Source organism: Labeo rohita, chromosome 2 (genome assembly GCF_022985175.1).
Source record: "Labeo rohita strain BAU-BD-2019 chromosome 2, IGBB_LRoh.1.0, whole genome shotgun sequence".
Lineage (NCBI taxonomy): Eukaryota > Metazoa > Chordata > Actinopteri > Cypriniformes > Cyprinidae > Labeo > Labeo rohita.
The window spans coordinates 7,340,845-7,365,099 of NC_066870.1; the positions used below are offsets into that span (position 1 = coordinate 7,340,845).

Below are 24,255 nucleotides of genomic sequence, written 5' to 3' on the forward strand. Positions count from 1 at the left end.
AAACTTGTCTGTACTAAGTGTACCATCTAAATTGGTCATAAGTGACAGTAAACAAAATATTACAGAAGATTTCTATTTCAAATAAAATAGAAATTTACCATGGTATTGCCAACTGATATTATGATTACTCATTAAATACAAATGATATAGCACATCATATATGCCAACATAAACAGTTAACACAGTTGTAATATAGTAGTAATAATATAGTAATAATAGTAGTTGTAACATTTAATTGCATCCTTTGCATCCTAAATTAAATTAGTATTATTATTATTTTTTTTATGATTTATACAATTATTTTTTTTTATATAATATATATATGTTATTATTTATAAAGGAAAGAACTGACTGTATAAGTGTACTGGCTACTAATTTGTACAGACAAAGTACTTAAAGATAAGCTACAATAATGGCTTAGTGGGGATTGCAGGATTTGTTGGAACAAGGATATTTCATTATTGCTTTTGTATTATTATATAAAAAAGCAAACAAGCATGGCCTTAACCAAACTCACCAATGAGCTGGTGTAGGTGGGGTCCGATGAGTTATCATCCAAGAAGCGAGAGAGGCCAAAATCGGACACTTTGCACACCAGGTTGCTGTTGACGAGCACGTTGCGGGCAGCCAGGTCACGGTGGACGTAGTTCATGTCGGACAGATACTTCATGCCAGCTGCGATCCCCCTCAACATGCCAACCAGCTGCGTTACGGTAAACCTGCCATCGTTCAGCTGAGCGGGAACAGTACAATAGAAGAGGGAGAGTGACATTAACAGATGTAAACACGACACTACAGCAGTTCTACTTGTTCTAATCAGCCTGACTCTGACAGAGCCGGTGGACTAATTCTACTCGCGGCAGCCCGTAATCTTCTTCAGAGTATCAGAATGCCAATGCTATGAAGAAGTGTCTCCACAAAACTCCACAAAAGCTTATCCTTATGGAGGAATTTCCTTTGCAATAGCACTGAATATCTGAACCCGTAATTCAATTACACACTTCACATAGAATATCAAAGCCACATGTTTTCATGTTCATTTTCTGAATAGAGAAACTTTGAAGAAGCGGTGGTTCTCTGCTGGGCTGCAAGTCTGTTCTGATAGGATCACAAACAGCGGGAATAAAACAATACTAAATTCTAATAATAAAATGCAAATGGCCATATTATCGTACATAGTTGGGACAGGAAAATAAATAGGCTTATCAACCACACCATTTCCTCTCATGTCAATGGCCGTGCATGAAATAAAACTCCACTGCATTTTGGCTCCAATTAAAAAATATGATCCAGACAACATTAAACACAGGTTCACATGCAGCAAGGACAGTTTGTGCAGTATAAATAATAATAATAATAATTATTATTATTAGTATTATTATTAAAAAATTGCATAATTTAATATTTTATAATTTACATGGCCTGAGTGACCAAAGTTATGTCTTTTTATTGTTTCAATTAAATTACATTAAATTAAATCATTATTTCTTATATAATTTATAATTTATTTTTTTATATAATATATATTTTATTATTTATAAAGGAAAGACTTGTCTGTACTAAGTGTACCGTCTAAATTGGTCATAAGTGACAGTAAACAACATATTATGAATGATTTCTATTTCAAAAAAATATTTTTTTTTATCAATCAAACAATCCTGAACACACACACACACACACACACACACACACACACACACATAAAATCCACAAAAATGATTTCATGGGGACTTTTAGGTTAACATACTAACAAAAAATACCAAACATTACCATACTAACAAAAAAAAAAAAAAAAAAAAAAAAAAAAAAATATATATATATATATATATCATTTTAAGTAGTAATTAGAACATATTCCAAAAAACATTAATTAGAACTTTTTTCAACACTGATAATAAGAATTTAAGTTTCATACAGTATTAGCCCATTAGAATGATTTCTAAAGGATGACACTGAAGACTGAATTTAATTAAATTTAAATTATTACATTTAATTAAATTACATTTTAAAATATATTCAGATAGAAAATGTTATTGTTATCATTTTGTAATATTACCGTTTTGCCGTTTTCTGGTCAAATAAATGCATCCTTGGAGAGCATAATTGCTTTCCTGTGCAAAAAAACATCTTTTATCAAGGCTTTATGTTCAATATAAAAATGCTAAAGCCCAAGTTCTTGTGTTAAAGAAACCTCTAAGAGGAAATTCACAAGTCTACTGTTCACAAATAGCACATGGTTCATGCTAAGCCTCCAAGCAAAAGGACATCATCACGTCTGCAGCCATTCTCACTTGGTTTGGCTCCAGTGACGATAAACATTCTGGTACGAGATTTTGATGTTGATGCTTTTTTTTTTTCTTCTAAAGTTGAAGATGAATCATGCCAAAGCTTGTTCTTATAGATATTTTTAGAAGCGCGTTTGTGTGTATGCGTGGAAATGAGCGCGCTTGTGTCCCTGGCTGGACTTTGTGTGAGTGCAAGCTGTGCTGTAGGAAGATGTCGGGGGATGAGGGACTTTAAGTTGTGTCATCTTCTTGGAGGTCAGACAGAGCAAGAATATCCCACCTCTGGATGTCTAAGCTCTCAGTTTTCTGCAATGACTGTCTGCAACAATTCTGGAGTGTAAACTGTTTATAAAGAGTTACTGTAGAAACTGGGACTATGCAAGGTCACACAAGAATTTACAGAGATTATTTATGGTATTTTTAAGGTTTTGAAATGCCAGATGTTGACACAAGTTAAAGGTGAAGCAAGGTTCTGCCTAAAGCACCATGAATAACTGTTCAATGCTGAGGGGTTATCAAATTCCCCTGTCAGCGCAAAAGAAGTTCTGGCCGAGGGAAGTTTATGTAAAATAATGTGACGTGCTCAAACTGAAACAGAATATTCATCGAAACTTGATTTTCTCCATCGGGAATTGATTGAACAAGTTTTTACAGTTTGATGAAAGATTCTAAAGCCAAACAGTTTTTTTTTTTTCTTAGCACCAGGCTAAGGAAAGGCGTAACCCTGAATATTTTTCAAAAGCTGCATATGTTATTTTCAAAAATGCTGGGGCTTTTTCTTTCATTCTTTTTAATGTATGCACTGCAGCAATTTTTATTGCAATGGCACTTGATTTAATATGCGATTGATGTATTTTAACACCCCATCTAGACCACAAGCCAGCAATGCAATACGACTCAACAGTTTCTTTCATTATAATGGGAGTGTTCTAGTTCGTCACATTGCGTTGCTGGCAGTATAAATTGGGTGCCATTTTAAACACTCTGAATTCGTGTAGAACAGAGTCTCAAAAACAGATTGTGGAAAGGTTTGAGATAAAAAAAAGAGACAAAGTGCCTCACACAGCTCCAGGGGGTCAATAAAGGCCTCCTGTAGCGAATCGATACGTTTTTGTAAGAAAAATATCCATATTTAAAATGTAAGAGTCACTTTAATCTAACTTTCGCTAACAGGTGTACACGGAACTCGCATGGGACGTGGGGGCGTGGCAGTATTGAAACACCGTCTAAGCTGTTCGCCAATCGCAATACAGTAGGAGAGCTAACCAATCACCACACATTTAGTTTTTCGGAAGGTGGGCCTTCATTTAACCCGGAACTAATCGAGCCATTTGTGCCAGGTTGGGAGAAATGTATTGTAATAATGTAAATTATTACAATAAAAACAAAACAAAGAGCAAAATAGGACCCCTTTAATAAACAGGGGAAATTAGCATTAGAGCGCAATTCCATAAAAGCGAAAATTCTGCATGTGATTTACTGACAACACACACATTAAAAAACATAAATGACCAGTGTAATCTACCAAGAGCAGCGCAAATTACCACCTGCTTTTTGGGTGTTAAATAATTGTGCAAATATCAGTAATTTGACGAGCGCAAGTGTTAGTAAATCACGTTGTGTGATTAATTTGAATACTCTCCTCCCTTAAATTTTGCATCTGAAAGGGACTCCAACAACAGCACATTCAATAATTTCAGTGCTAATTCTTCACTGTACGTCTTTAGTAAATCTGACAGTACTATTTTAACGCCAAAAGATGGTTTGTGCTGGTGCAAGTTGTTAGTTAATCTGGCTCTTAATTTGTAACTGAATGTCATAACTAAAGTGACATGTTTAATACACAGCACTGGACACTTGTGCTTTTCATCTGAAACTGACAAAACTGAGATGCAGGTGTGTATTTAACCTTATATGTGATCCTGGACCACAAAACCAGTCTTAAGTTGCTGGGGTATATTTATAGCCCATAAATATGGGACAAAATGATTGATTTTTGTTTTATGCCAAAAATCATTAGGAAATTAAGTAAAGATCATGTTCCATGAAGATATTTTGTAAAATTCCTACTGTAAATATATCAAAACCTAATTTTGGATTAGTAATATGTATTTTTAAGAACTTCATTTGGACAACTTTAAAGGCGATTTTTTCAATATTTTTATTTTTTTGCACCCTCGGATTCCATATATTGAAATAGTTGTATCTCGGCCAAATATCCTAACAAACCATACTTCAATGGAAAGCTTATTTATTTAGCTTTTAGATGATGTATAAATCTCAATTTAAAAAATTGACACTTATGACATGGTCCAGGGTCACATATTATGTCTCGGGTCAGTTTGACCTGTAACACTTTTTTGAGTTGTCAGAAACACTTGTAAACCTAGGATTTTTTTTTCTTCTTGAAATTGTATATTTCTCATGAATATGCCTGCAAAGTTTCAACACTTTGAGGTGTTGTGGAACATCACCTCAAAAATTTTTTTGGAAAATTTCTATTACATTTGTCATGTTAATGGGTTAGATGGTCCACAAATTTCAGTTAAATTTCATGCACAGACAAAACAAAACAAAACAAAACAGTTTTTTATTACATTTCTTAACTACTAGATCTCAACTATAAAGTTCATGCATGCAAATCTTATACGGTTTTAGCTTCAGGAAACCCACAAATAAATCAAATAAAACACTTAAAATACTTTTAATAAAATTCTTTTTTTTTTAAACAGAGTTGTTAAATGCAGTTTTAAAAATCATGTTTACTTGTGTGAGAACTGTTAATGTTAAAGAGTTTTTGTTTTTATCTGATGATTTTTTCATAGTGTGTTAATTGTACTGAACATAATGATCACACCCAGAATTTTCACATAAGACATGGCTTAAAATGAGCTTTAAAATGTCTTTTTTATGCTCGACTTGAATGTTTTTTTAAAGGTGACATATCACGCAAATGTGTTTAAGTGTTTAAGTGCTATAAACAGGTCCCCGGTGCATCTACAAACCCAGAAAACTCGAAAAAGGACAACCCAGTTTTTGTAGGCTAACCCTTTTTCTGCAGGCATGTGAAAGGCGGCTCAGATTTCGTGACGTTGAAAGGGGTTCTTATTACAATATTTACTCTGAATCTGCACGCTTCCACCCACAGCATCGCCATTCTGTTTCTTCAAGTGACAGCGGTGTACCAGTTCTAACGCCATGGCAAAACTTTGACCAAAGCATGCAGACCGTTTTGTTGTTGGCTGCACAGACCACCACAGACCATTATTTAGAGTCCCAACCTCAGAGGAGACAAGAGAGCAGCGAATTTATTGCTTTATTTACTGAATATTACGCTGCTGTCACACAGATCTAATTTAAACATGCAATTTCTTTCCCAGCTGTTTACTTTCACAGACTGACTGTTTTTGTAACTCATGTGTGTTTTTAACATAAACTTGTGTGTATTTGACAGTTTAAGCGCAATAAGACATGAAAAAGAACTTCAGAAACTCAGAACCTCGCTCAGAAAACCCTATATCAGAAGTTTAAAATAATATAGCTTTAAAACGCATAATTTGAGTGGGATAGGCATGATGATCAAAACCAAAAAGATGTCTTTTGGCAGAGTATCTGAGTTATGAGTTGTAAAGGCACAGCCCTTTTTTGAAAAAGGGGTGGAGAGCAGCAGCTCATTTGCATTTAAAGAGACATGCATGAAAACAGCGTGTTTCTGCTTCCACTCAAAATAACCTTTTTTAAAATGATATAATAAATGATCTGTGAGGTATTTTGAGCTGAAACTTCACAGACACATTCTGGGGACACCTGAGACTATTATAATGTCTTATTTATTTGATTTACTTTTCTTGTTACTATTACCAGTTTAGTATACATGTGCTGGTAAGGCCTCTGGTGAATGAAATCTATATATTCCATACATTTACTTGTGTTTTATCCCATTTTTAGGTATTAGAGCAGTAGTTTTAGATATTAATGCAGCTCCAGAAGAGTGTGTGATATGAATTATATAATAACTGGACAATAATGATATCCTTTTATAAATATTAGGTAATATTTTTGTCAAGTGTACCAGTGGGCAAATTTAACAGCGTTAGAAACATGTTAACCTGGATAACTTATTCGGTTCACAGGAATGATGTCTAAAACGCCCATGGGCTCAGCTCCTGATGCTGTTACTGAGAAAGCAAATATAAAAGGGTAATGCAATAAAGCAGCTCTGCATTCAATATGATCTCAGTCTTACTCTAAGGAATGAGTCGAGCGCTCCGTTCTCCATGAACTCCGTGACAATAAGCACCGGGCAACTTCTGGTCAGAACGCCCTCCAAGTGGATGACATTGGGATGGTCAAACTGGCCCATGATGCTGGCCTCGCTAAGGAAGTCCCGTCTTTGGCGCTCAGTGTAGCCCGCCTTCAGCGTCTTGATGGCCACGGTTGTTTCTTTTCGGCCAGGCTGCTTAAGCCGGCCTCGACACACCTCCCCGAATTCTCCTGAATGAGTGAAACAGAGGAAGAAGGAGAGAGGGAGTGGGGTGGGGGGTGTGAGGGAGAGGGAGGATTATTGGTTTGAGCTCAGGATCAAAAAATCATTCGAGGGAAGAAATGATGTACTGCAGAAAAACCAAGAAAAGAGAGAAAAGAACGGATGGCAGCAGTTTAGAGTTTGAATAGGCAGGGGACAGATGGAGAGAGAGGGTGAGAGAGGAGTTTAGGGACAGGCTGTGGAGAGGGACAAGACAGGAATTTAAGGGTTGTGGGAGTTTTGGGTCTGGACTCTGGATGTGAGAGTTTGAAATGAGGTGGAGGGAAGTGAGTCAGGTCATAAAACATGGGAGTGGCCAAACACAAGCACAGGGATAAATAAATAAGAATAAAAAATAGGTAAAGGCAGCAAGCAGCATGCATACGGTTAGTTATAGAATAAACTCTCTACGTTGTCTCCCATGAATATGGTTTATTGAATTAAAAATTGTTATAATTGAATATTTTTAAATATTTCCTCCAATGCAGTGGTTTTTAACTGGTAGGTTGCAGATCTGCTCTTACAGCCATTATGGACAAAAGGGAAAAACACTGAATGTAAATTATATAATGAAACTAATTATACAATCATCTATAGTTATGACAACAAATAAACCTATTAAAAGGGAGGAGAAAAGGCTTATCAAATTATACAGTATTTTCTTGCAAATTAACTGGTGTATGGATAATAATAATATGATGTTTGGTCCAGTGTTTGTTTCATAAATCTGGCTGGTAAATATCAAATCTGTTGCTAGTTATGCCTTTGTAATATTGTCAGTCTAATGTATAAATTATGTACACCGCTGTTCAAAAACTATGTAAAAAATTGATACTTTTTTTATCAGCAATGATGCCTTAAATTGATCAAATAATGTTACAATGTTATTTATAATGTTACAAGACTTCTAAATAAATTCTTAAATATGTGAACTTTCTATTTATCAAAAAATGCTGGAAAATTCATCACAGTTTCCACAAAAATATTTAGCAGCTGCTTTCAACATTGATAAATATAAAAAAATGTTTTTGAGCACCAAATCAGCATATTAAAACAATCCTTCAGAAATCATCTGATACTGAAAGCTGCTGAAAATTTAGCTTTGTCATCACAGGAATAAATTAAATTTTAAAATATATTAAAACAGAAAACAGTCATTCAAAATTGTAACAGTCTTTCACAATATTACTATTTTTACTTTATTTTTTGATTAAACAAATTCAGTCTTCTTTCAAAAACATTAACAATTGTTATCAACCCCAAAGCTTTGAACATTAGTATATGATTTTTCATATAGTTAGACCTAATATTCATAAATAGCAACATTTTAGTAATTTTGTACGATAAATAATTTAGTACTCTGTCATGTAAGCAAAACCAGCAAAACCAGTTTAAAACCACTGCTCCAAGGCAAGCTGGAAAACACAGTCAGAGAATTCCACCAAATTTTAATATGTTATATGTTTATGCAAAATTAAATATCAAGTGTTAGTATATTCTTCATAATGACCATTAATCAGAAAGGTCTGGTTTTAATACAAAGAAATATGGTTTACCTGCTCCAATGACTTCCTCTATCTTCACACACGAGATGTCAATCTCTCGGGCAAACTCATGAACGGCCTCATTTGGGTCTTCATATGTAAAAGGGTCAATGTAAACTTTTACACCAGGGGATACTAAAACAAAAAGATGAAGAATATTTTTAATTCATTAATTTTATTAATATAGAATCCCAATGTGTAAGGAACACTCCACTTTTTTTTGAAAATAGACTCATTGTCCAACTCCCCTAGAGTTAAACAGTTGAGTTTTACCATTTTCAAACCCATTCAGCCGATCTCCGGGTCTGGCGGTAGCACTTTTAGCATGGATTAGCATAGATCATTGAATCCGATTAGACCAATAGCATCTCTCTCAAAAATGACCATATATAATGATGATATTTTTCCTATTTAAAACTTGACTCTTCTGTAGTTACACTGTGTACTAAGACTGACAGAAAATGAAAAGTTGTGATTTTCTAGGCTGAAATGGCTAGGAAATATACTCTCATTCCGGTGTAATAATCAAGGAACTTTGCTGCCATACCGTGGGTGCAGCAGGCGCAATGATATTACCGGCACTAAGTCTGAAAGTAACCGGCACTAAGTTTGTGTAGATGGAGAGTTGCAGCCGGCAGAGTATCATATCATTGCGCCTGGCTGCACCATGCTATAGCAGCAAAGTTCCTTGATTATTACGCCGGAATGAGAGAACAGTTCCTAGCCATATCGACCTAGAAAATTGCAACTGTTTTTCTTTTGGTGGAGTTGGAAAATTAGCCTATCTTCAGAAAAAGTGGAGTGTTCCTTTAAATCGATATAAGAAATCCTTTGTACCTGTATCAGTGTGTTTATTGAACAAGAGTTTATATTGATTTTATTTTGAGGTTATCTTGTTTTTATGTATTCATTGTATTACTAATTGTTCACTGTATGTTTTCAGCAACATTTAGTCCACAACAAATTTCCTTTTGAGGACAATACAGTATACTACTACTACTAATATTTATTACTTTAAATAGGATAGAATTTTTTCAAACATAATACAGCCCAATGTTCCAATCACAAAAACAGAAAAAATAGAGACTTGCTACTGTTTTTCATTATACATTATAAAGTAACTGTTTTTTTTAACTACCAGAACCTCTATAATTTTCACTGTAAAAATACATATGTTGTTCTTGTCCTGTTGAATACAGACAGACATTAAATTATGCGGTAAAACATGCTTTTTGCGTCTTAAACCATACATTTTTACAGTACAAAAAACATTAAATCCCATTAAATCTCATATTTTATCCAATATATATGATTACATTTAACACATTTACAGGTTTTAATTGTAGCATTTTTGCATTATTTTATTTCTGTATTAAATGTATGAATATTTTTACAGTGTGAAAACTGATCTTTATACTATAGGTTTGCTGCACATATGTTATATCATGTGTGAGCATTTATTTTTTATAAATATGTTATATAACTGCATAATTTTCACAACAATAAATATGCATTGCAAGAATGCAGTTATACTCACCGTACTGCTGCAGTTTTTCAGTATACTCCAGCTCAGAGCCAGTACGCTGCCGCCTGTAACCAGATTATACACACACTGAGAGGCTGGCTTAAGACTGGATTTCCACACTACAGGCACAAAAAAATTTAACTGGGGCATTTTGTGAAAGAGAACATTTGAGTGCTTTAGGTATTTCATATGCTTCAATCATCAATTACGTCCCTCAAATTGCACAAAACGCTAGTTTTATCAACCTAAGCTTTTGCACATGATTCATTTTCGAAATGCCTACGATCGAGGCCGATCTGAGCGATATCTCATCATTCTGCCTAATTGCAATACGGTACATGCAGGATTCAAAGGCCGGGTCACCACAACAAGCAGCACGAAAGATCAACCGTCAAGACTGTCTTGTCGTTGCTTCAAACCAGAACCGCTCCATTACACGGTTCAGAAGAGCCAAAATGTAGGCTACACTCCAAAAACAGTAAGTCAATTAACACCAAATCATAGGTTGAGCCTTAAGCGAGGAACAAATAACCAGGCCCAGAACATACATGCTAATCTGTGCTCGGTTCATGCCTGTATCAAGCATCTGAAGACAGCGAACAGTGTATTTAAATCTCGGCCTTCTCATTAAGATCTCTTTGTTTCGCTAACTCTGCATAAGTAGCGTGTTTGAAAGAGAACGGGAGCAAAGGGGCCTATTGGAATTCACCATCTGTGGGATTCCTTTTGTCTCTTGACCTGTGCTAACAATGACGCCTGCTGCTAATTAGCATCTCATCTCCAATTTAAATGTCAGAAGGAAAAGAATGACGCTTCAGCGCACACACACATACAAAGAACACATTAGGATACTAGCGCAGAGGGCATGAATGAGAGAGAAGAAAGAGCTTGAAGCGGAGAGGAGGAGACGCTTTGGCACAACAAGGCGGTCACAGTCAAGAAGAATGTGTCAAATAGACACAGTGGCAGTCTGCCGTCTCTGGAGTGATTGGCAACGTCCCAGTCTGCGCTCGGATCTGGGCGAAGTGGCCTCAAATGAGCATCTTGTGAGAGTCTCATAAATATCCGAAGTCAGACGCACTTTGAAGTCTGTTTTGCAGTCCCTATCTGATCTCATTTTGCTGTTGGCCTATTGAGTTTGTTTGACACCAAGTACTAAGGCATTCAAATGATAAACAATACAAATAGCTCTTTGCTAAATCAACATGAAATCTAAATGGACCCTGTTTACTTTCTTGCTACAAGTTTCTGGTCTGAAGGCACGGTCACATTAGAGAAATTTTGCAAGCCAAAAAATTCTATTGTTTTTTGTCAATAGTGTAGCAATGTGTGCTCACTTTCAAATCAAGCAGCTTATGTTTGGTAAGTCTGGCGAATTTGTGCGATCAACTTGGATATGTTGCAAAATCACTCCCATGCTAAATTCCTGATCGCATGGATTCCTACTGGTATAAACACTTTTCACACAAGGTTCTCAGAAGGGTGTTTTTGCAGTGATACCATAGATGAACGATTTTTGGTTCTCCAAAGAACGTTTCAGTGAATAGTTCTTAAAAGAAACATTTTGAAGATCATTTAGAACCTTTTCTGCATTTGAAAAGTTCCATGGATGTTTAAGGTTCTTAATGAAACCACCAATGCCAATAAAGAACCATTATTTTTAGGAGTGTTGGGTAAACTTCTATAGAGGTAAACGGAAATTAAGAAATATCATTGTTGCATTCCCATTTGCTCCAACTGCAAACAAACAAACAAACAAAAACTATTTTAACAGTAACTGATAAACATTTAAAGACACCTGTTGTGAGCTCTGAGGCTGTTTAGCGATTATATATATGCTTCTGATGAGGCCATCTGTTTGCATAAATTCAACCTAAATAACTTAAAAAATCTTGTTTAATAGCAGAATTCTTGGTGAAAAAATACATCATCATCAAATAAAAGTTTGTAATGTTGTGATTCACCTCGTTGGCCTGGTTCTTGGCTTATAGCGCTTTAAAGTTTTTAAAAATCCCTGTGGAAAAGATGAATGGGAAAAAAAAGTCTTCTGGAACCAGCACAGCTAAAATGTGGGCAGGCACTAAGGCACTCTTTAGCATTTCTATGGTTTCACAAAAGAGACACAAAATACCAGTAGATTGACTACACTGGGCAGATGAGAGAAAGATGTAAAATTTGCCATCTTTCGCTTATCTATTGTATTAGAAACATTTTTGCAGCAGCATTAACTAATTTTCTGTAATTTAATGCCAAAGTAATATGACACAAAGTAAAGTGTTATAAATGTCATAATTAAAAAAAGTATATGTGACAGCACCTAATTTATACATTTTACATAATTCATTAGTGTACGCAACACCAAAAATAAATGAATAAATAAATCATTGACTTTTTACTTACATACACCTTTTTCTACATGTTCCTAATTTGTTTTTCAGAAATAAGCCACATTATGAAAATAAAATGGATTCATGTTGCCTTAAAGATATTTTGAAGAATTTTTAAACCATAATGGCAAGTCAATGGCCAAAACAACACTGCAAGGACTAAGTAACTAACAAACTAACTAAATAAATTCCAAAAAATAAAATGAAATGTAAAAATCCAAAATATCTTATTTGTGATCCACAAAAGATATTAATTCATACAGTTTTAGACAATGAGTAACATGTTTGCAGTCCCAGCTTGTCACATATTGTCCCTTGGCATCGCTTTTTGACGCTCAAGGTACCCCTTAGCATAATTTTTCGATGCACAGGGATATCCTCTTAGCGTCACTTTTTGACGTGCAAGGTCCTCCACTGTTTTCAGTTATTTGTCTTAATTCTATGGTTTGCATACATTTGTAAAAAATAGAAATAATTTTATATAAATTGATACTTTAATTGGAGCACCTAACCCTAAACCTACCCACTTCTGAACAATCTAAAACACGTAACAGGCAAATATAAGTACAGTCACAGCTATTTATTGCAAAAACTGACCATAAACAAGCAGTATAAAAGCATTACAAACAAGCTGCATTTCAAGTGTTCTGAAGCTATACGATATCTTTATGCGAAGAAGAGAGTGAAACATTTTAATCTTAAAATGCTCCATTAACGCATTCACATCTCATTCAAAAAGATACTCCCGAACATTAACATGATGCAATCTGTCACAAGACACAAGAGCCAATAGCATTTCACAACCGAAGCTGACGTAACACGTTACGCTTCTGGTGTCATTTTTTTAATTTGCGCACAGACTGCAGCACACAGGATGAGCTTTACAGCAGACAGAGATGGCGATCATGTCTATTCCTCTCACAAATCAATCATTTTGCCTCAGAAGACTTGGACTATTAATACTTTTTGAATAAATTAGCACTGTAGTTGTATCTGCCTGCTATATCTTGTGTTTTATTGACAAATTGTGTAAATAGTCTAATATAAATAAAACTGTTGTGACTGTTTACATTGAAAACCCCAACATATATGCAATAATGGCAATATTATTACCCAATAATTTAATCATGACGATAAAATTCCCAGTGCCTTTCGTGTCGGCATATTGACGCCAAGGGTTTCTTATTTAACCCTTTAACTGTCACTCCCATTTTTGAAAACCGACATAAAAATGCACTATCCAAGCTTAATTTTTTATAATTCATGAATGAAAACATTTCATGATTTTGATGTACATTTTCTGTGGTAATGCAATGTCTGATTTTAAAATGATTTTATATAATTGATATATAATTTCTTATGATATTTAAAGAGTGATAGGGAAAAAGGCAACGAAGAAAGTCTTTTGTGACAAAGGTCAGAACTCATGTTATGATGTAGATTTTTTAAGTTGCACTCTTGACATATATTAATTACTTTTCCTACATAATTTCTAACACAAAAATATGGTAAAATATCTATTAAGGAGTCTTAGACCTTTCCAACGATGTATAGTCGTCATGATTAGCTTAGGATTTATTTGTAATATGGTGAAGTAAACTTGACAGTTAAAGGGTTAAAGCAATGGAGGACCCTGCACGTCAAAAAATGACGCTAAATGGGTAACCTGAGCGTCAAGAAGTGACACCAACGAGTCCTGACTAAGCTTCAATATGTGACAAACTGGGAGTGAGAATGTGTTAACATGAGGGTGGGTAAATGATGACAGAACCATTCCTTTAAGTCATGTATGTGTGATTGATAATACTTACCTAAGGCAGACAACAGCGATGACCACCATGGCAAGGATGACCACAAATCCAGCCGAGGCAGAGCCCACAATGAGCGGCAGCAAGTCCTGTACTGACCGCTCTGGGTCATCTGTCAGATGAAATGCATTTCTATTACCAGCAATGGCAAAATACAAAAAAACTACACTTCTTATGAGATGTTATTTTAATCCATCAGAAACAATAAAAATAAATGTATGTGGATGGCATCAGATCATATAGGCTGAATGCAGAATGCTTCAGTTCATACTGAAATCTTTAACTTAGTCACATGCAACATTTCTGGGGGCTTTTTCTCAGGAGAAATATCTTTGTAGCAGGAGATTTAACTTCAGTGCTGCCTAGGATAAACAATTCGTACATTACAGAGATCTCATTTGTGATTATTTTTTCCCATGGGTAGATTTACATGGTTTGGCATATAAAATGCACCTGGCCACTCAACAGATGCAAAAGATGGAAAATGTCTATGTTCTTACCATACAGACTTGTACTGAACTCCACGGGGTTGCTATAGCGTCCGTAACCGGCTACGGTCCGGGCACGTACTTGCACGGCGTACACCGTGCCAGCTTTTAAACCCTCCACTTTGGCAGAAGTGTGCTGTGCAGTGACGGTGTGCGAGAACGACTCTCCCTGAGAAACAGAAACACATACACGCTAAAGACCGAAACTAGACTCTTGAGTCATTGAATGCTTAGAGTGAATGTTTAGTTAACAGTTTTCACTGCAATTAGCGGATCAAAAGTATTTGAAAAGACAATCCTGGGCTAAAAGTGTCATGCAAACGCGCGGCCGCAAGTAAATCCTATAGACGAATTAAGCCCCGCTCTTTTTAGAATTAGCCATTGGGTTTTGACCAGTGGCCATCTGTTGTTTCATTGTACTCCACTTTAAGACGAGCCAGGGTTACTTTGAGCTCAAGCCAGTTAAACCCATGCTGGGTGCCTGGTGTAATGTCATCTGGCTCGGGTTCAAGAGTTCTTCAGTCAGGGGTGATTTAGATGCACAGCAGTTCCTCACCCTCTCCTGGTACTTGATCTCATAATCCAGGATCACGCCATTGGGCCGCTCTGGGGGCAGCCAGGAGAGGCTGAGAGTGCCAGCTGTGGCCCGCATTAAGTGGACGGTGGGGACCGCTGATGGAGCTGGAGGTGTTAAGAGATGGAGAGAGAAAAAGTAGAATAACTTTATTAGAATAACATCAGATTATTTGAGGCCGTGACTCTTTACTGCTGGGTCGGGACCCATAAAGAGTCTCTAGTCTGTTCTGATAGAACAGACAGCTGGGAAATAAAATTCTAAATGCAAATAGTAAAATAAAAACTTAGAACTGAAGAGAAAACAGTTTGCATATCAATCTTTGCAGAATTGTGGCTTAAGGTAAATGAATACAATTATGCAATATAAGAATATTGTATTCTGATTACTGTATGTAAAAAACTGAATAATTAAAAATAAAATATTTATTGATCATTATTTTTTATCATAGCTTATTTCAGATGTGGTTTGACTCTCCAAAAATCATTCCATCAAATAAATAAATAAATTCACTACCAGTCAAAAGTTTTTGAACAGTACGATTTTGAATGTTTTTAAATAAGTCTCTTCTGCTCATCAAGCCTGCATTTATTTGATCCAAAGTACAGCAAAAACATTAAAATTTTGAAATATTTTTTACTATTTAAAATAACTATTCTATCTGAATATATTTTAAAATGCAATAATAATTTAGAATTTTTAGCATCATTACTTCAGTCACACGATCCTTCAGAAATCATTCTAATATTCTGATTTGCTCATCAAAAACATTTCTTATTCTTATAATGTTGAAAACAGCTGAGTAGAATTTTTTTCAGGTTTCTTTGATGAACAGAAAGTTCGGAAGAACGGCATTTATCTGAAATAGAAATCTTTTGTAACATTATAAATGTCTTTATCATTACTTTTGATCAGTATAAAGCATCCTTGCTAAATAAAATTATTCATTTCTATATCTATTTCCAATAAATAAATAAATAAATACTGACGCTAAATAGTGAAGTTTTTGAATGGCATAGTGTGTGATGTTACAAAAGCTTTATTGAAAATACTGATCTTTGGATCTTTCTATTCATCAAAGAATCCTGAACAAAATGTACTCAATTGTCTTAAATATCGATAATAATAATTATAATAATAAAGGCTTCTTGAACAGCAAATCAGCATATCAGAATGATTTCTGAAGGATCATGTGACACTGAAGACTGAAGAGTAATGATGCTGAAAATTTAGCTTTGATCACAGGAATAAATTATATTTTAAAATATATTCAAATAGAAAACAGTTATTTTAAATACATTTTACATCATTACATATAAAAATGTTTTTCAAAACCATATAAAACCAACACGATTTCAAAGAGCACATTTCTTAGAACTTTTAAAAGATGTAGTAGACTGTAGATTTCTCATTTTCTTTATGAGGACGCTGTTATTTGTCATTGACTGTTGTGCCAATATCTTATAAAAACAATAAGCCACTTGAGGCTGTGTTTTATTGTGATTTTACCTGTTTGGTGCAGTTTACACAGTCTCCTGTGGTTTACTGATTTATTACACAATTGAAAATGAATTTCTCACCTGCTTGATTGGTGGTGATATTGACAGTGGCATATTGCGGGGTGGATGGGCTCTTGGGGGACACCCCGTTGACAGCCTGGATCTCAAAGCTGTAATGGGTGTGTGCCTGTAGATTCCTCACCGCCGCCTGCCTCTCGGCCAGACCCAGTCGGCGGGGCGACACTTCCACGTTATCGTCACACCGTGCACAGGACCCGCCATCGTGCAAGCACTTCTTGCACACCACGTTATACACCACGTCACCTCGTCCGCCCAAATCCCGTGGCTCGGACCACTCCAGTGACACCGAAGTCTCGTTCACGCTGGAGATCACGTTTAATGGAGCCGAGGGAACAGCTAGGAAGACAACGGTGAGTGTTATACCGGTGGAACATGTATAATAAATATGATGTCCTGCAGCATTTTCTACACATATCCTACGTTGTATGTTCAGTCAGGGATGAGAAATACCATTTCGTAGATTGTTATCCAGTAATTCAAGACTGATTAAAAAATCTGGAGACTTAAAGTCAGGCTGTCTTTGGTTAAATTATCTAATTATTCTTGCATATTTGTTTCACAAATGTCTAATTTAAAATGCACTCCATAGTTAACTTGTCAGGGTCAAATCTCTAACCAACAAATCTTGCTCAGTGAATCATGATGTAAACTAATTAAATCCAGAGGCTGGATTTTCAAAGCACAACTGCCTAAGGAACTAGAAGCCTTGGTTAAGGATTGAAGAGGAATACATATTTTTGTGTCCTTTTTTTGTGCATACCTCCAGCACAATTCAGTTTTTTTAAATTCATAAATTACAAACAACAACTTCCTGGAAATATTTCAAAAGACCACACAAAAAAAAAAGTTTAGAACCAGGGGATTTTGCAACACATTGCATCAATGTGTGAATTCATGTGATATTTCCAATTAAATCCATGTGTCAAGACTCAACAGCGCTGAAGCTAACTGGCTATAATCGCAAGCTTTATGCACTAGATGCTAAGAACTGACAGGCTTGCATTAGCGTTCATGACCTTTTTATCAACACGCTTTTCTGTGTCATTAGTCGCCACATCAAATGGGCCGAATGCACAGGACAGACCTTTTCAACGTATAATTAGCACAATGTGGGAGCTATGTTAATTTGACAAGTGCTACTGATGATCATCACTTACTAGTGCAGGCTGCATCAGGGGGGTCGCTGTCAGCGCGGTAGTAGCCGCTTTGACAAGGGCAAATGCTGGACGCCCTAGAGCTGGCCCGGCTGTTGGAAGGGCACGGCATACAAGAACCCTCGCCCTGTTTGGATTTGAAGGTGCCTGGGGTGCACGCTAAAGGGTGATAAAGAAAAAGGTGCGTTACAACATGTAAGTTTTTCAAAAATAAACCATACAAAGTGAAATTAATTATATTATTGGCATTTTTTGTACATAATAGTACTAATAGTACACTAACAAATGTTAACCAAAAACATTTCTAAATTATTATTATTATTATTATTTTTGTCAAAAATATTACTTAAAGGGTTAGAAGACCAAAAACTCAACCTCATGTCGTTTCAAACCCGTAACACCTTCTTTCATCTTCGGAACACAAATTAAGATTTTTTGAATGAAATCCAAGAGCTTTCTGACCCTGCATAGACAGCAATGACACTGACCTGTTCAAGGTCCATGTGACATCAGTGGTTCAACTGTAATTTTATGAAGCTACGAAAAAACTTTGTGCACAAAGAAAACAAAAATAACTCAACAATTTCTTCTCTCCTGTGCACGTTCACTAAAGTACCACGACGCATAAAATTTTAATGATGCTCTTACTAGCTTTCTTAGCCATAAAATGTATTAGTTGCATTGCTGTCTGTGCAGGGTCAGAAAGCTCTTGGATTTCATCAAAAATATCTTTGTTTCGAAAGAAGAACAAAGGTCTTATGGGTTTGGAACGACACGAGGATGCATAATTAATTTTTTGGGTGAACTATCCCTTTAACATCACTGAATCAACCTAAATCCGTTTGGTTACATAAACAAACGCAAACAGAAATCGCTCCTTAATGGAATATTACAGGTTCAATACAAGTTAAATCTTGTGAAATCTTGTGAAAAATTTTGTGGCATGTTGGTTATCAAAACACTTTTTTTCTACCCCCTCTTTTTCTGTTAAAAGAGACAGAGAAAGAGAGAAAGAGAGAGAAAAAAGTTGGTTACAGTAAGACTAATCAAAATTAGCTAAACGAAGAACAATCTGAGTGCACACAAATAAATGTAGAGTCTTTACAAACTTCAAAGATGTATTATCTGTATTAACAAAAAATGACTATTTTAAGAGCGAGTGACTGGCGCCGGCGCCTCCATCTGTCATGCAGTGAGCGCGCTACTGTTCAGCTTCCACACTCTGCACAAACACTTTAATAGCACAAATTTTTGTAAGTAAACATTAGATGAAGCTGCCATCAAAATCTGCGATTGTTATGTGTATCTTTCAAGCGGCAACCTCCCGGTCTCCCTCTTGAAGCCAACATGGAGGTCGATGCAATTCATCGACTGGCCGCTAGGTGAGCGTGATTTCAGCAACCAGCTCCACCCATGTCCCGCCTCTTTGCTCATTTTCGATTATCCGGTCATGACTGGCAACGGCCGACTCTTGCCCACTAAGAGCTTCAAAAATGCTCTTCAGAAACCTACGGGTGACGTCACGGACACTACGTCCATATTTTTTACAGTCTGTGGAATCTTTCAGTGAAGCAGCGTTCTGTGATCAGCAATAAATCTCCATCCGAAGGCCAGAGGGCGCTCTTGCGCGGAAACTTCAAATAGCCTAAAGAAGACACCCAGGAAATCACAATGGCTCTACTGAATAAACAGAAGATTTAACTGCTTTCATTAATTAAGCGTGACTAATAAACACACAACTACGACAATGTATGGTTTATCTGTATATTATAGTTTTCCTTATAATACAGTATATAATAAAGCAATGCCTTTATCACTGCTTAGAATACTATGCATACTCTATGTGTGCCTTATTATGTGTAAAAAAAACCACATCATCTTACAGAAGGATTTATTTCAAACACACTGATTTTATTATGTGAGTTTGGAGTAAAAACATGTTATTAAATGTGGTATTTTCACATGCTTTCAGATGTAGCAGAATTTCTACACAGAGATGTAGTTCAAGCTAAGCAAACAGCTGTCATTATCGCAAACAATTTATTTTGATGAAATTGCGTGATTAAATCGTCTGTGATAATGAATGCGATATAGCGTAGCTTTTTAGTGAATTACGGCTCTGTGTACTAAATGCTGCTCCATCTGAAAGCATCTGCTGGAGATTTACAACTGATTACACAACCAGCTTTACTGAAAAAATGTGCATGACAATTGCCTTCGATTAATTGCGCAGCCCTGTGGTTGTGTTGTGTATTTCACAAAGATTTAGAGGATTAAGCTAACCTGTAAATTAATCTGTAAGTAACAACCCAACTTGCTAGGTCAGGTTAGCCCAGCATGTGTTCTGTCTTATATTTATTCAGCTGCTAGGATAAAAACAACCCAAATTGAGTTTTTAGAGCGATATTTCAATCCATTGCCATAATGACGTAATTCCCCAAACCCTAAACCAACCATAAAAATATACAGCTCAAATAATAACTCAAGTTTTAACAGAAGAATTAACCCTTTAACTGTCACCTTCCCCTCTGTGGTACGCCTAAGTTTACTTCACTATATTACAAATAAAATCTAATCTAATCACTCCTAAATAGATATTTTACCATATTTTTGTGTTACAAATTGTCTAGGAAAAGTAATAGATTAATACATGTCAAGAGTGCAACTTAAAAAAATCTGCATCATAACATGATTTCTGACCTTTGACACAAAAGACTTTCTTCGTCGCCTTTTTCCCTATCACGTTTTAGAAATCATAAGTAATTATATATCAGTTCAAAACTTAAAATCTCAAAATTCATCCTTTGAAAGGCATTTTTAAATCTGACATTGCATTACCACGTAAAATGTACATTAAAATCATAATACAAAATGTTTTCATTCATGAATTATAAAAATTTAAGTCTGGATGGTGCATTTTTATGTCTGTGTTCAAATAAAAGTTAACAGTTAAAGGGTTAATGTGTTTATACATTATAAACTTCACATTTCTGCTTTTGAATTCTCCAAAACGGCCCATTCACTTCCACTGCAAGTGCCTTACATAAACTTCATTGCCATGACGACAAAATAACAAGAACAACTTTACAGCTCATAATAATACTCCTGTTTTAACAGAATAATTATTGTGTTTTATATTATAAGCTTCACATTGCTGCTCAAATCAACACTGAACAGACTGGAGCTGAATAATGACACTATTGTCCTTTTAGAGCTGTTTACAGCAGAATTTGGATTTGTCTCATATTTGAAGTTTGTTATTGTTATTTTTCTGTTTATAAAGCTGCTTTGAAACAATCTGTGTTGTATAAATAGATTAAGGTGACTTGCCTCGCTTTCAAAATCCTTGAAAAGCTGGCCCCATTTACAATTGTGAATGTCGAACTGTAACTTTTTTCTTTTTTTAAGGTATTTAAGGGATGAGTCAAAATTATTTCTTGTATAATAAACATTATCAATTCACAGTTCAGCTTGTATTGTACTGAACCTGGAATAGGTTACCACTTTTATCAGTATTGTGTGTCAGCACTTGTAATATCTGGATCACGAACCAGCTGTGAATAAAATATTTTTCCATCACAAAACTGACACACTTAAGAATATAATTCAAAACATTTATAACAAGAATGAATCACCCGAGCTAGTTCGCTAACCGCACCGCTGAGGCCAACTGTGAAATAATAACGCACTAAAGTCAGTCCGTTTCTTTGGGAAGAAAATGGCTGATGTAACAGTCTGGCTGAAGAATCGGCTGCTTTCTGTTTTTCCTGTAAACAATCCACCACACCCGTATCTCCACACAAAACACTGCAGTTAATGGGGACCATGCCGAGAGACGTGTCCCGCATGTGACACCGCAGGTGAATTATAGCAAATACAGAAAAAAAATCATTTTCAGTATTCCTCCCATGACACATATCGCTTCACGTCTAGTGTAATAAGACAGTGGAAAATCTGAGCGAGTGGCCCCTGCTCTCAGCCTTAACACGCGTGGCAATACGCATTCAGACCGAGCACGAGAATGAGACGGGAAGAGCTTTGAGAGAGAGAGAGAGAGAGAGTGAGAACATGCCCAACCTGACAGATAAATGTTAACTGGGCTTGGCTGTATGTGTGTGTGTGTCAGTGGGCCTGCGGATTAAAGCTGGAAGGTGATAAAGGAAATTAGACGCACTCTCCATTGGCCACGGCGCATCTCACGGCTGTATAGCGCGGCCCGGGAGAGTCGTTTATCAGTCCTTTAAGGCAAGCTCTTAACCTTGAACAACCAGATGGAAACAAATGAGCCGCCACATACTGGCAATCTCAAAGGAACTTCCCCTCTGTCCACCAGTTCCTTCCCAGAGAACAGTCCAGGAGGCCCGTCCAATTCACATTTTATTACTCGGAGCCCACCTCATCATTCGTTCGCACTCCCTCTCTCTCCTCCCCCGCTCTCTCTGTAGTCTATCTTTTAATTTTCCCCATTACTCTCCCAGACTCGCGTTCGAGAATTGGTCTCGCCTTCTGCAGAACTATCCGTCTCTGGTATATCGCTCTGTTAGGACCCTATCAGATGTGTCAGTGGAAGCTGTGGGCTGCCGCTGTTGGCAGCTTTGTTCTCTGACACCACTGCAGTCCTCCACCCATTACTGAGACTCTCTCTCTTCTGTGCCGAGCCCAGATAAGGTCTGCGGGGAGACTGTGGATCAGTACGGGCGAATCCTCGCATTGTTCGAGCTGTTCGAGACTCCAGAGTCTGGACTGTTTTGTCTTGTTCAGCTCCTAAATTCTGGCCTTTTCATATTCACCTAAAAATCCTATTAGCAGTTTTGGCCTTTAACCCCAGAATGCAAAGAGAAATTCAATTAGATAATAGTCTTATAACACTTGCGTCAAAGCCATATGACTTTATTTCTTGTGTGGAATTCAGCTAGCGAAATGCTGCAGAATGTTTTGCCAATTCATTTAAGAGAAAAAAAAAAAAAAACACCATAAAAGTCACAAAAGCAATCAATATGACTACTCACAAAAGAATTCCCATTTACTTTATTAAATGGAAAATAGAAAACAAATTTTTATTTTTGGGTAAACTATTGATGTCTTTTGTAATTTGACAAAATCTTCCTTTGGGGGCATTTGAAGGCATACTCAATTGAAAAAATAAAGAAAATAATGTGTTTTTAAATAAAAATGCTGTGTTTTCTTTGCCTATTACTGTTATGGTGTAGATTTTATAAAACATACACTCTATTTCAAAAGTTTGAGGCTGATTTGAGTATAAAAAATATATATATATTCAAAATAAGTCTTATTCTTACCAAGGCTGCATTTATTTGATAAAAACACAGCAAAAATGGTAAAACTGTGAAATATTATTTCAATTTAAGCTGTTTTCTATTTACTATATTTGTGCTGTAATTGATTCCAGTGATGACAAAGTTTAATTACTCCATTACCACAAATAAAATTGAATATGTTTACGATACATAACACTGTCATGTATTTACACATTTACTTACAAAAACATGAAAACCATAGTACAAAAGCAATAGATTTAAAATGCTAATTTTATACGAAGAATAGTTCAAGTCTACCCTAGTGAAAAATAAATATACTAAAATGTATTTAAAATAGATTTATGTCATGCTAAGTATATTACAAATACATTTACATATTATGTACGTCATAAAACACCCTGCAATTGTACTTTTAGTATGCTAATCTGATATATTTAAAGTCTGCTAAATTGGAACAACTAATTTTGTACTTAATGCACTTTAATTGTGCCGAAGCAGTGCTGAAGTCCAACTGAAGTTATACTTAAGTATATTTTATTGTGCTAAAGTGGAACTATTGCAAGTATACTTTAGGTACACTTTAAATATTTTGCATTTAAAGACCGTTAGTATTTAAAGATCATAGAATCCTCATCAATAGTGACATTAAAACATATTTTAGGCTTAATATTAAGAAATGTGCATTGTGCACAAGTAGTACTTCAAATAAAGTTTAATTACAATTTTTATATTAAAAAAGTTCTGAACGATATGTCAGTAATATGTTAATAGACTTACTTGAACTACGTACTTATTATAAAATACATGCATTTTAAATCTATTACTTTTTTCTAGGGTATTAACATAATTACTGACATATCACTCGAGACTTCCTGATAGAAACATTTTAAATGCAACATATTTAAAGTGTACTTGCAATAGTTCCACTTTAGCACAATCAAATATATTAAGTATTTCTTTAGTTGGACTTATTAAAGTGCATTAAGTACAAAATTAGTTGTTCCAATTTAGCAGACTTAAATATACCAGTTTAGTATACTAAAAGTATAATTGCAGGGTATTTTTATTAAGTACATACTATGTGTATGTATTTGTAGTATACCGGC

The 24,255-nt window shown here is 35.6% G+C and overlaps 1 protein-coding gene across 1 annotated transcript in view; it reads right to left on the minus strand.

The window, feature by feature from the left end:
• ephb3a (eph receptor B3a) overlaps positions 1-24,255 on the minus strand; it is a 45,965-nt gene that overhangs the window by 10,206 nt on the left and 11,504 nt on the right. Inside the window, exons 5-13 of the mRNA XM_051138062.1 lie at positions 17,874-18,029; positions 16,717-17,052; positions 15,119-15,243; positions 14,575-14,731; positions 14,078-14,186; positions 9,892-9,944; positions 8,367-8,489; positions 6,532-6,779; positions 518-733 (exon numbers count right to left, since the gene is read on the minus strand). Of these exons, the coding sequence (XP_050994019.1) occupies positions 518-733; positions 6,532-6,779; positions 8,367-8,489; positions 9,892-9,944; positions 14,078-14,186; positions 14,575-14,731; positions 15,119-15,243; positions 16,717-17,052; positions 17,874-18,029 (1,523 nt within the window). The remainder of the gene's footprint in view (positions 1-517; positions 734-6,531; positions 6,780-8,366; positions 8,490-9,891; positions 9,945-14,077; positions 14,187-14,574; positions 14,732-15,118; positions 15,244-16,716; positions 17,053-17,873; positions 18,030-24,255) is intronic.